The sequence below is a fragment of the Priapulus caudatus genome, unplaced genomic scaffold (genome assembly GCF_000485595.1).
Source record: "Priapulus caudatus unplaced genomic scaffold, Priapulus_caudatus-5.0.1 Scaffold1213, whole genome shotgun sequence".
Lineage (NCBI taxonomy): Eukaryota > Metazoa > Priapulida > Priapulimorpha > Priapulimorphida > Priapulidae > Priapulus > Priapulus caudatus.
The window spans coordinates 88,409-102,816 of NW_014578274.1; the positions used below are offsets into that span (position 1 = coordinate 88,409).

Below are 14,408 nucleotides of genomic sequence, written 5' to 3' on the forward strand. Positions count from 1 at the left end.
GACGTCGCGCCATCTGTTGGAAGAAGAACAAGCAAGGCGGTGTTTACAACTTACAAGCGTGTTGAATCTGCACGATTTATAACTTTACTATAACAATTTATGGTTAGTGTAAGGTAGTTCATGTGAAAGTTTTTTGTGAGACTACAGTTTATGTTCATTGATAACTACCATATATCCAAAACTATCCAGATATATTAAAAATTGAATTACAAATCCCAGCGAGGTTGTATGCAAAGCCAACGTTACAAAAATATGATTTCTAACTTCTATTGTTCTAATCTAAGTAATACTAATAGTAATAGTAATACTAGTAATACTAAATAATACTATTAGTATTAGTATTACCAGGAGTTAATAATGACAAAGGAGTAAGACACTTCTTTGGTACTGATTTCACTACATTGTTGTCGTACGAGTTCTATGTGAATAAAAATACAAATGTATACAAACATGAGCGTCTTTTGTTCACTGGTCCTTATTCTATCTTCCGGCAGTATTACAAAACGCGTAGCTTTCTTCGTTTTGACATAAATCATACTTTTGCACGACATGGTTTTCACGTTATTTACCGTACTCTGGCGAGGCCAAGCTGTAAATTCGCATACACAGGCTACCACAGCAACTCAAAGGAGGCACGGCAGGGATCGCCTCGGGCAGCGCCAGCGGCAACTGTACGCGGGCTATAGTTACTAGAGCTAACGGTTGCTATGCAAAACACGTGCGAAAAGCTACAATCGGCTGGAGCGTCAGTTTACTCATAACGATTCATACACATTCCTCCGCGGGTGAACTAGTTCAGATATTTTACTAGCGCAACGTTTATTTTTTTTTTTAACTTGGATTCAACCATAAAAACAAGGCATTCTAACTATAGTTTAAATGTAAAATAGTTTTAATTTTTAAACCCAGCATGGGCACAACGAAACTTAATTTCTAAGTGCATTTTCTGCACTCGGATGTCCCAAGTCCCTGTATGACACGCTGCTCCCGGTGCCCCGGAATGAGGTCAGAAGCTCCCGGTCATAACATTTTTCAGCCATATGAAAATTTACATCAGTAAATCAGTAAATTATTAAATTTGACGTTGTTGTTGATGTACTTTGATTCCAGCGAACAATAAAAGGCGATAAAACGATGATTTTACATGTATACTTCATAAAAATGGTGGTGTTCCGCGACAAACACATCGCAGCCCGCCACAACTTTTTTCCTGTTTTTGCGCACTGCGAAAAAACGGCTATGGACCTGGCTCCCTTTCTTGGATTTCTGGGCCAATGCTGGCTCCCTTTCTTGGATTGCTGGCAAGAAAGGGATTTCTTGGACTTTCCCAACTTGGGACCTCTGGCTAGACTATACGGCCTAAATTCCTTGCCGTGCCTTCTTCGAGTTGCTGTGGTAGCCTGTGTATGCGAATTTACAGCTTGGCCTCGCCAGAGTACGGTAAATAACGTGAAAACCATGGTCGTGCAAAAGTATGATTTATGTCAAAACGAAGGAAGCTACGCGGTTTGTAATACTACCGGAAGATAGAATAAGGACCAGTGAACAAAAGAAGCTCATGTTTGTATACATTTGTATTTTTATTCACATCGAACTCGTACGACAAAAATGTAGTGAAATCAGTACCAAAGAGGTGTCTTACTCCTTTGTCATTATTAACTCCTGGTATTACTAGTACTAGTACTAGTAGTAGTGATATCTATTATTATTCACTCCTGCTAATATACATTATATACCAGAAGTAGATAATAGGTAATTCCATATTATCTACTTCTGATTATACACTACAGCACTACAGGCAAAGGCAGGTATATACCGATTACCGTATTATCTGCAGGCAGCTGGTACAAATAATATTTTTACCAAAGTCATAATCTTTATGTAATCCATCGCCTGACTGAACATTCAGATATCCCTGCACAATATAACTGTTCTCCACCGTGAACAAACTTGGGTTACAAATGTCAATGGCTAGTAAATACAATGACAACGTGTTTATTTACCATCAGTTTATTATAAATACGCCCCGAGTTCCTGTTGTCTAATACCCCGTAAAGACGGCAAAATTTGAATGCACAATCTACACATCAATATACTACTACGTGCAAAGCGTGTACTAAAACGAAGCTTATTATCACAAAATCGGTCTAAGAGGCGGACTAAATTGCGTTGCTGATGCTCAGAGGTGTGCATCGCCGCATGCAGCATAGAGAATGCAATACGGGACAATATATATTAATTATGTTTTTAAGCACGCCTGACCCACCTCCATTTTGGATGGCTAACTTAGTCTGTTCTCGACTCATTTATTCTTGGTCTCTTGATGCTGATCTGCCCAAACAAGTGTAAAATCGCCTCCAATGGGTCAACTGTCACTGTAACCTATCGCAAGATGGTTCATAGCTAGCAACAAGCAGTGACTGTCTAAGTCACACACCACCATACACCATATTTTATCACCTTCAAGTTCAAACTCGCTTTACCAGCCAGGTCAGATCTGGAAGACAGCGTGATTTGGAACATGAGAACCGCCCAAACAAACATGTTTTTAATCTGTATTATCACTTGTTTTCTAAAGATTTAGTCTGTGTCTGACTATTTTTTAATGTAGGATCAAGGTTGTAATCTTTATTTGTGCAACCCCATACTGTGAATGGCCCTAGCTGTTACTATGCTCATTGATTAGAGCTACTGGTACGCCCAGGAATATAGTCCACTTTGAATGTGTAGATAATGCAGTCTATAAGGACCCCCTTCCCAACTGCCAACTGAGGATGAACTGGGAGATAGACAGTAAAGCCCACCCAGCCAAACACACGTGTCACATGGCAATGTTACACACGAAAAATCTTTCATGAAAGCTAGTAGGCCTAGATCATGTTCAGTTCTTTTAAGACAACCACTATATATATATATACACGACCTGCATGCAAATATTTGCACAAACAAATTTTGTATGAGTTGTAGCGATACTAGGTTCACAAATTATTTTGCACATAATATTAGCATACAGCACCTGTGTGAGTATGGTTTTCTGATGCAAAAATTATTTCGAGTTTAAAATTTAATATTTGCTAGTGCAATATTAAATGTGTATTAAATTTACTTCTGCACAGACTTCCAAACTCTTTAAGACTGAGCAACATTCGTTAGAATCGTCATGTCGTCACGACACAGAAATCCAGATCGACCAAAAATGGAGCCAAACAACATCAGACTGATGTCTATCCTAACATTACAGCCATTTGAAGTTCGTGAACAAGACAGGGTATGTCGATAATTTATAGGTTAGAATTGTTAGATACCATGGGTATTGTAGCTCTAGTCCACATACAGTGATAACAGTACCCTACTTCAGCTGTATAATACAGATGCAGCTGTAGCCGTTAATCTCTATTTTTGGAGGCCTCTCTTGCTAAAGTAATAATAGGGCATAATGATAAATGCAGTATACATATAAGTATATATATAGCTATATAGCTATATAGCTCTATATAGCTCCATAAGTGTCACCAACATACAATTTGATATAATAGTAATGACTAAATTCCATGACTGATGTGGAACAGTAATTAGTTGTTGTGGCGTAATACATGTTAAATTTGTATATATACTTGTAGTAATGTATTATTTGTTTTAGTTTGGAAAGTGTCGTCCAGTTACAGAGTTTGAAAAGCTTGACCGATTAGGCGAGGGGACATATGGAATAGTGTGTAAGTCTTATGTTATATACTGGGTTTGAAATTAATATTAGTCCAAAGTCAGACTTCCTGATTTGCCATCAGACTCTGGTTTGACATGTGCAGGCGTTCATGGGACTTCCTAAAAATTCTGGTATACTAGTTTGTACTGAAGCACAGTCTCAATAATTAACCATGTTTTTCTTAACAAATGAAAGAACCAAGAAAACTTTGCAGATGCACATTGCAATCATCCCGCAATTTCAAAACGTGTAATCAACAGCAGTTGTTGCATGTAGCCATTGTGTGTCGCACGCTTGCCGCTGATGTTTGCATATGGAGTGGCTAGCTGCTGTATAGATTGTTGAGGTGGAATGGGGGATTGTTTCACGTCTATTGTGCAAAGCGATGTCTCATGTTGAGCATGCTAAAAATGTGTAGCGGGTGATCGATACGGAGAACAGAAATTTATCTGCCACTCAACACAATTTAGCTGTTTCTCTCATATTTCTGTTCGTTCTTTTTTGTATATTGTGGCTTTTTCTGGTCATTAAAAGATGGAGATGCTTATTGTAATCTCGAATTGGCATATGAACACGGACAATTATACATAGCTGGCATAAAGTGATCAAGTGCTAGCACCTCTGATAAAATTGGAAGGAATCAACTTTCTGATCAAATTAAAAGAACATGGACATTACACAGCTATCTTTGCCTTTTTAGGCAAGGTATCACTTTAGCATGCCATTGCTTGCATAAAACAGCCGTGCAAGTAATTAATCACTTGCCTGAATTTTATATCTGACAAGGTGGTAATGGGTTGTTGCTGACTCATTATTATTAACAGTAGATGTCGACCTCGATATCACTAGGCTAGTAGGTGTTAAAATATAAGAATTTTCAGCAATATGTTAAGTAGTATAAAAGCAGTAGGTATTTTTCGTATCATTGCAGATCGTTCAAGAGACACAAAATCTGATGAGATAGTAGCATTGAAGAAAATGCGAATGGAGCGGGAAAAAGACGGTATGAAAAAAAGAGGCTGTTTATACATATATATTATTCTATATTAATGGTAAGTTTCTCATCTATATTCAGTTATACTTAATAACAGGGACTTCAAAACATAAAATGTTGTTTTATCACTTTGACATGCCCACCGCAATGACCATATGTTATGTAAATATTTAGCAAGTATTACTTTTGAAAGTAACAGAACATTAATTGTTTTTTGAATCTTGTGTTTCTTGCAGGAATTCCAGTGAGTGGTCTAAGAGAGATCAACATTTTGTTGAATTTAAGACAAGAGAACATAGTGCAGCTGAAGGAAGTGGCAGTTGGGAAAAGCTTAGACAGGTATACCACATTTACTCTGCATATGGATAATCAAAATAGTTACAATAAAGCTACTAAAACTATAAAAATTACATATCTAAGATAACCCAACAGCTTCTTTTTGACATCCTGATCTGTGATACTGTAACTCCCCATTCTTAAAACTTGGTATAAAATTGTTTTATCGGCCATGAGTATTACATTTGATCTTTCAGCATTTTTCTTGTAATGGAATATTGTGAGCAGGATTTAGCCAGTCTACTTGACAACATGAACTCTCCTTTCTCCGAGTCTCAGGTATGTTTAAAATTTTTGACATTGATTCGCATATACGCCTTACCAGGAATATATATATATATATATATATATATATATATTATATAATTAAATTTCATATGGTATAATCTGTCTGTGTAATTTCACATTTTCAGGTGAAATGTATCATGCTGCAGGTATTTACTGGATTGGACTATTTACACAGAAATTATATCGTTCACAGGTAATTTAAAATGATTAACTTCAATTCAAACAATCCTAAACTCATCTTTCTTCTGTTTCATTCATGTTGTCCTTTAAAACTTAAAAATTATGGTCTTGCAAGTTTTGACTTAGTTTTGAGATATTTGAAATTGTTATAGTTATTTCAATTGAATTGGTGCCAAATTTCTAATTATAGGGATTTAAAAGTTTCAAACTTGCTAATGACAGATAAAGGCTGTGTAAAGATAGGTAAGCATAGAATTGTATGTATATAACTCATTGGTACTTCTACTAGTGACTGTTTTTTAATTCATTTACATGTGTTATGGTAATCTGTACTAAAGGATAATAACTAAGAACGATTGGTAAAAAATCCTAAAAACTATCAAGTACGCAGATAATATTTATTAATATTTTTGTATTGATCCATGTTTTATATTTTTGTTTATTGGGTGTAATCGTGGTATTGGATGCAGCTGATTTTGGACTTGCTAGGAAGTTCTCCTTGCCAGTTGACATGGAATTCCCAATGACACCACATGTTGTCACACTATGGTAGGTCTTATTTATTGCAATCATTATATCTTCAAAAAATTATAATTTTAACCAATATAAGTAATTTTGTATTACAGTTGAATTAAAGATACTCTCAACTTTCATATCAGCTCAAAACCCTTGACGTTTTCTATGTATTTTTTTCATTTATTCGATCAATTTGTTTAGGTACAGAGCACCGGAACTATTACTTGGAGCAAAGACACAGACAACAGCTATTGATGTATGGTGAGTGACCCTGGAGCTGTGCCTTATCAACCAGTGTTGTGAATTGCACACAGTTTAGTTTACTTAATATTCCCTGTAATTCCCATAACCCTATCAAGTGCAGTTGTGCAGTTCATCCTACATCATGTCAATTGCTGTGCTATCCAAACGTGAATTGTGCAATTTTAAATATATATATATATATATATATATATATCAATACCAATAATGGCATCATGAGTTTGCCCTACAGTGTTGTAGTTGTAGTCGAGTCCGCACCTCCCGAGTCCAAGTCCGAGTCCGAGTCTGCACCCCCCGAGTCCTAGTCCGAGTCCACACCACCCGAGTCCGAGTCCGAGTCCAGTTTTGATAAAAAAAATCCCTAAGCTATATTTTTCTATCCCAAACCCTACACTATGAAACCTAAAACCGTGAGTCTAAATTTGTTTATAAAATTTGAAATTTCTAGCAAAATTTCAAGGAAGCGAGATTGTCAGGTAACAATAAAATAAGTATAGACGAGATGACAGCGCGAAAACTCTCAACACCCGAAATCCACACACTCAACTGGCAAAAATCAATGTGAATAAACAGCTAGTCTCATAAATTTAGGTAGGCATTTTAGTTTTAAATTCTTGTAAACTGCGTGTTTACAATATGTACAGTTATGTACTATGTAGTGGCCTCGAGTCCGGAGGGCTCGAGTCCGAGTCCGAGTTCGAGTCATTGCACTCCGAGGCCAAGGCCGAGGCCGAGACCAAAGAAACCGGCCTCGGGGCTGGTCTCGAGGCCAAGACCGGCCTCGAGACCTACAACACTGCTACCCTATGGATTATCCGTTTGGCTGTCGTGCTGTTGATATAAACTTTAACGTTGTTAGTTGGTGATGGCTGATACATTCCTTACTAATACATGAATTTCACCATCTTTAGGGCAGCGGGATGCATACTGGGAGAGCTGCTGGCACACAAGCCCCTGCTTCCAGGCCGATCTGAGATCCACCAGCTGGAGTTGATCATTACCTTGCTGGGGTCACCCAGCGAACACATATGGCCGGTGAGTCCGTGATGCATATCGTCCGCACCGGTGTAGCATCGACACTTTTTGATAATTCCGGAAAAGAAAGGAGGAAAATCCTCAAAATTCCAAGTAACTACTGAATATTGGTGTGTGGCTGTAGGAAAGATCCCTTTAGCTAGTGAACATTTGTGTGTGGCTTCAGGAAACACTCCAATACAGTTGATTACAGAGTTGGCTAGTAGTTTAGACTAAGTAGACATTAGAAAATGAAACATTATCATAACGAAATATACACATGGAGTTTACGAGTTGTATTGGTTATCGTGGTTACCATGAAGATATATATACTGAAATCAGCATGCATATGTTCACTTCATTACGTGCATAGTCTCGGATTACTATAGTTATTGCATCTCATGTTTTTGCGTGTACATCTGCATTTGTGCACAGTTCTGAGTCTCATAAGGTCACCTCTTACATCTTTGCATACAGGATTTCCTACAGCTACCTCTCATGAAGAATTTTACACTGAAGCAGCAGCCGTACAACAACATGCGGCACACGTTCCCGTGGCTGTCGGAAGCTGGCCTTCGATTGCTTAATGCTCTGTTCATCTACGATCCTCGACAGCGGTAATTCTTTTCATTAATTAAAGGGACAGTAGCCTCTAGGATTTTACTGCATACAACTGTACTTACTATATAACAAATCGTCTATACCCCACACGTACTGTGGTACAGATACTTCAATTAATTGTTAAATATTTACACATCACTCGCTACGAAATTGAACGGCGCCCATGCCACCCGCTCCTTACGCATCCCTCACGCACGCACTCTGAGCCGGCACAGGTTAAGCATCACTCATGCACTTCGCGCCAGCCCGTCGCCGGCGGCAGTCAGCCCCCACTCGGCAAGCCGCGCCGCGACGGCGCCACCCCCGGAAAAGTTGCGTAATCTTACATTATCTTTGCATCGTTCAGACCGAGGCTAATCACAAAATGCTCATAATTTATAGACTAAATGTCTAATTCCTACCGAACGATATTCATTTAGGGCAATTATCCATATAATGAAACTATCTGCGTTATAGGAATACATCTGTTGCCTTTTAAATGAATAGAATAAGAAACCCCCTCGTCTGTACCCTCTGCTGAATGTCTATTTGCGCAACTTACAGCATGTGCGCTTTGGACGGCCCGCAGCCGTCGTTTGTAATACAAACGCTAGTCGCTGTTAAACTTTTAATATATTATCTAATGGTGACTGAACCACTGAACCTTTTTGCTATGAGCGATAAATACTAAACCTCAATAGCTGAAAAAAACCCTAAGACCTAGACGTAATAGCTCTCCCTTTACATAAATGAGTAAATTATAGTCAGTGATGACTATATTGTAAACCGGCTTACATTTTAAGCCGCACAAGTGCAGCATCCAAACGCTAATTCTTCATACTAACTACTGTCATAGCAAATACTCGTGTCACTGATAAACATAACTACCTTACTGCAAAATCAAACTCTAGTTACCCTCCATTCTGCTGCGCCTATCCCACAAAGAAGGAAATCGACATCGAGTAATCACGCCAACGTACTGTTTCAAACAACATACACATCGAAGTGGATACGTACGCAATGTTTTATCATGTGTGCGGCTCGCCCCGTACGCCTGTACGCGGCACCCAGCTGGACGGACGTTCTCTGAGATGGGGAACTGTCACACATCGGAGTAGTCAAAAATACTTTAATAAACACGCCAATGAAGAATAGAGAACTAGAGTTATTTGCCATAAGAGATATAGATATATCATACACGCAAGTATTGCTAGTCAGGTACGGGAAGAAATTAACGTTCTCGAGCCAGTTGTGCGGCTTTTAACTGAGCATCGAACATGGTTTTTAATGCATAAGTATGGAGTTATCCAACATCATTCGTGAGAGAGTACCCAGCATCATGTCATCACCGGTTACTATGTTGTACTGCATAGCGCATCCTCATCATTAGCTACATACTTGCTGTTTCATTCTCATTTCTAACTGCTAGGTAACAGGACTTTGGTATCTCGTGTATACAAGCTTAATGGGAACATAGAATATTTTCATACACAAAGTATTGTATATATATATATATATATATACTATATCAGTATTGTGGCGCCGTGTGCGTGCATGAGATGTCACTGACACGCGTGTGTGTAGCATCTAATATACTATATACACGGTTCTTGAATAGCCGTAACCGTTATTTTACCGGTCTCGCAGCATTTTCCCGGCTATCAATCTTGAGAAAACTCCACAAAGTACGGATACACATACTTAATCAATTTAAAAACGGAGTTATTTTAAATACTTCAACTCCAAACTAACCTGTGCCGGCGTCGCCGGCGATTTGATTACCCTGTCGGACAACAGACAAACGCAATCTAAATTCAACTACAACAATCTTATTGGGTTCGATAGCGAATCCATCAGAATTCGTTTCAAACAACTTACAGCAAAGCGGGCGCGCGTTAACCATACTTAACGCCGCGGAAAACGAGATCGTTCTTGCAAAAGACAGACTCCTGAAGTCTTTTAAAAGAAGAGCAACGTACAAGCGATATACCAGGATAGCAGCATAATCTGCGCGTCTCGTAAAAATGATGCAAACATACTTACACCGTGTCCACGGAACACTCGTCCGTCGTCGAGACATGATTTCAGTTATTAGTAATTTTTTTTTTGATCTTTGTTCTTTGCTTGAGCGCTCACCTCGGACAAAAATTTTAAATTTGATCATTCACTAAGTTAGGCAACTTTGATTTTGCTTTTCTGTTATTAAAATGAAAGCTGCAGATTTGACTCTGACACTGATTCTGACCATTAAAATAAAGGACCAGACTGAGGACATATAGTGTTACCTGAACTTAGTCGGAAGCTGTCCCACCATTGAAACCATACTTAGTAACATGTACACTTACATAGAAAATTCAGTCCACATTATATAATCAACTGTGGACCAGATTATAACAAATGCAGATAATTGATCTCACTCTGACACATACTAACTAAATAAAGAGAAATCCACTGTTACTGGACTTTCACTTACATTAGATTTTCTTTTATACAATATTAATACATATTTACCTATCTAAAACTACCAATTCTAGAACCCCTACCATCAAAAATAGCGTTTTATTTTCCTATTGTGGGTAAAATCAGAATTTTTCAGTGTGCAATGCCCCGAACCCCACCCAGCTCGGGGCTCAGACGCGCTCACCAACCCTCCTGTCCGGCAAAAACACCTTACCGCTGCATTCATTCGTCACAATTACCTGCTCTTGTCAAAAGTACACAAGACCCTGATATATACAACATATATAAACTACTGCTTTTTTATATAATATTGTTCTTACAGGGCAACAGCGGAAGAGAGTTTAGAAAACTCATATTTTAAAGAGCCACCATATTGTAAGTCTATATTACAATTAATTTAAATTTGCTATCGTTGGCATATCATTCTGAATCGATTCCTTCGTGGTTTTGTACATAACAGCAAAAGATTTGCCTGAGCAGTTTGCATTCCTTTAAACAGAATGTACTAAATTCGAGTATATCGTCTTCTATGCAAAAGTAACCTTACATCTGACATGTTTTCAGCGTGTGAACCAGAACTAATGCCTTCATATCCACAACACAGACTAAAGAGTTCGTCAGCTTCTACTACAAACACAGAGTGAGCTTGAGAGTCTAAGTTTTCGAACAATCCGGTTATAAGCGAAATTTTGGAACCTGTTATGTTCATATAATTCACTTTTCTTTTTTCTGTTTTGTTTCTCTTTTTCTGTTGATTTGGAAAGGAGGATTACATGCCATTTGTTGCAGTTGTAATGAACAAATAGCATCATAGGCAGCGTATGGGATTTCCTGGTTTGTCACTGAAAGTATTTTCCCATCTGTTGTGTCTTGTTGTTTCAGATCCCGAAAAAAATCTTCAGGTACTAGTCAAAAAGACCTGATTGGTCCACAGTTGCCAGTAAGTATAAACAAACAATTGACTTTGTAACATGAATTTTTATGGTTAATAGTTGAATGGTATGTTTGTCTGATGTATGAAACCTTTGTATGAAATTATGAATGATGTATGAACATTTGTTTCAATTGCAGCAAAAAAGGAAGCGATGACAAGAAAATCAAAGGGGACATCAGCCAGAATAATCAGTTGAGTCTAGTGTAAATAAATATGTGAAAATGATCAAATGTGTTATATCTGCTTTGTAGCATAATTTCTAATGGTTTGCAATGACCATTACTGTATACGTACGGTATGTGAGAGTAGGTGTAGTTTGTTATCCGGTAACGAGGAACTTACTCTATTCCTGAATCAAATGAAGTCATCCCAAATTATGACTTCCCTGGTAACTTATTTACTCTGATCTAAATGATAAATTTTTGGTATGAAGATTATCAATGTATTTGTATCAGAGACAGATAATATTAAGATTGGAAGGGGTCAGGCACTCTTTTGCCGAATTCTACATCTTATAGTATAATTTTAAGTAAAAAATGTGACAATACTCCAGCTCCAGATAGCATGCGTATTTTAGTAAAGTACGCATTGAAAACACTCATTTACCCATACATGTACAAAACACAGAGTACAGATACGATAGCATTTGCCCCAGTACGCATGAATGTATACAAACTTTGAGTACAATCACGGTAGTATTCTTCAACGTATGCGTAACGTTAGTGCTGTCACTTTGTCAGTCATTTTAAACCAAAAAGTACAACACACATGCACACATACTCACGCACATTCTGATTCACGCGCACACGCACGCATGCACACTCACGCACGCACGCACGCACGCACACAATGCAAGCAGAATTGGACAACGTAGAAAGCAAAATACTTTCAGTACTCATTGGTAGAAAAAATGATGAGTACCGTATTTGGCGAATACTCGTGGCAAACTACCCGGTACTCATGCATTTGAAAATTGATGAGTAAATACTCATCCAATCCAAAAATTATCTGGAGCACTGAATACTGTAACGAAATTTTAAAAATATTGTGGTAATATGGGCCCATTTTCATTCAACAGCTCTGACATCCACCCTTGCAGATATGTGTAATGGATGTGACTGTGAGCAATTACTGTAAATATTATATTACATTAAAGGGATCGTTTACTCTAGGTTCTAGGGTTATTTTCAGTTAATTTAGGTTAAAATTACGCTACATAAAAAGTTTCATGGTTCAATCACCATTAGACATATCATTAAAAATGTTTTAAAACTAATACTACAGTTTGATTACAATGACGGTGGCGCCACTCACAGCGCACGATCTGATAAGTTGCGCAAAACCACTTTTCAGCCTAAGGCTACAGACCGAGGGTGTTTCTTATTTATTAATTTAAAAGCAAAAGGATTCTAATATCTTATAAACGACATATAGTTTCAGTTATAATATGGATCAATTTGCCCTAAAATGAATATCGTTCGGTTAAATAGCATTTAGGTATAAATATAATTGCACTTTTGTGATTAGCCCTCAGTCTGTAACGTGCAAAATAAATTGTCAAATACGCAACTTTTTCGGGGTGGCAGCACGGTCGCGGGTGTCATGGCGCCGTTCAAATTTCGTAGCGTTGATGTGTAATTAATTATAACAATTAAATTAGGTATCTGGTAACAAATACGTGTGGGTATAGACGCTTTGTTATACAGTAAGTACAGTTGTATGCAGTAAAATCCTAGAGTCTACTATCCCTTTAAATTCGGTTTTTATTAGGGATCGGTTTTTAATACATCGGAGTTTACATTTTTGAGGTGGTAGCGTCCTTCTGTTACCTGGGTGACACTCTGTCAGCCGGTGGTTTGTGCGAGCTTGTATCTATCACGCGGGCCCAGGTCGCCTGGGGAAAGTTCAAGAAGCTGCTGCCGATCCTGACTTCCCGCTGCCTGCCCCCCCCCTCACCAGAGGCTGTGTCTACAACTCGTGTGTCAGAAGTGGCATGCTGCATGGCAGTGAGACTTGGGCACTGACCATCGACGCCTTCAACCGCCTCCGGTGGAACGATACAGCGATGATCCGTTGGATGTGCGGTGTGACCACCGAGGACGACCTCGAGTCGGTGTTGCGAACCAGGCGTGTCCGCTGGTTCGGCCACGTTGAGCGCAGCGAAGGCTGGATAAACAGAGTGCGGCACATCCAAGTCGATGGAGCGAGAGGGCGTGGACGCCCAAGAAAGACGTGGGAAGAGACTGTGAAGAAAGACAGGGTAGCACGCAGCCTGGTACAAGTCAACCCGAGTGACAGGGGAGAGTGGAGCGGAAGATTGAGGACTGTTGTCACGCAGGACCCACATACCCCTCTTCGTGAGGGACTAATTTAGTCCTGCGTCAACAAATAAACAAGGATAATGATGATGATGATGACATTTTAATTAACAATAGCTGCTTCACTCAGCACTCCCATTTCTATTAGCTACCTCTACAAACATCCTTCCAGATATCAGATAAACAGTTGAATAAGTCTATCATTTACAGATACAAATTCAAATACATTTATTTGAAGTTAGCATTTCCAACAAAAAACGTTAGTCCAAAGGCTAAAACATTTCAGTACACTGTTTCTAATGCAAACTGACTCATAATATTTTGCACCTGTCAGCCTAGAGCACTATGGTGTTATGTTATGGTTGCGATGGTGTTGCTATATTCTAAAATACGAACAGGCCAGGGGCGTACCTACCTATACGCAAAGTACGTCAATGCATACTAAAAAAATTTCAGAATAAAAAAAAAGTATTCTTTATTGTAATTTTTTATATAATGTTTAGTTGGGCTTACAGAATTATGCGTGTGATAAGAATAATGACTACAGTACGTGTCATTACGCCAGATGGTCGGAAGGATTTCAGTAAAAATAACAACTTTGACACATTTGAGTGCAATTTTGCGTACCATCAAAAAATGTCTGGGTACGCCCCTGGGTGTAAACTGCACACTGGTTCAAGATATAATTGATGATATTCGGCATGTACCCTTCAATACAATGAAACATGGAAATCTCGCGAGCTGGGCGTGCTTTCTCTCTCTCTCTCTCTCTCTCTCTCTCTCTCTCTCTCTCTCTCTCTCTCT

General features: G+C 38.6%; 1 protein-coding gene across 1 annotated transcript; it reads left to right on the forward strand.

Annotated features, from left to right (window-relative positions):
- The first annotated feature begins 14 nt into the window (after nucleotides 1-14).
- Nucleotides 15-11,512, forward strand: LOC106815831 (cyclin-dependent kinase 10-like). Its single transcript, XM_014820349.1, has 16 exons — nucleotides 15-102; nucleotides 3,117-3,268; nucleotides 3,641-3,713; nucleotides 4,635-4,706; nucleotides 4,934-5,036; nucleotides 5,231-5,312; nucleotides 5,447-5,514; nucleotides 5,692-5,744; nucleotides 5,972-6,050; nucleotides 6,219-6,278; nucleotides 7,190-7,313; nucleotides 7,770-7,909; nucleotides 10,675-10,727; nucleotides 10,917-10,992; nucleotides 11,235-11,292; nucleotides 11,424-11,512. The coding sequence occupies exons 2-16, from the start codon at nucleotides 3,161-3,163 to the stop codon at nucleotides 11,439-11,441; spliced, it is 1,167 nt and encodes a 388-aa protein (XP_014675835.1). The 5' UTR covers nucleotides 15-102; nucleotides 3,117-3,160; the 3' UTR covers nucleotides 11,442-11,512.
- The last annotated feature ends 2,896 nt before the right edge of the window (nucleotides 11,513-14,408 follow it).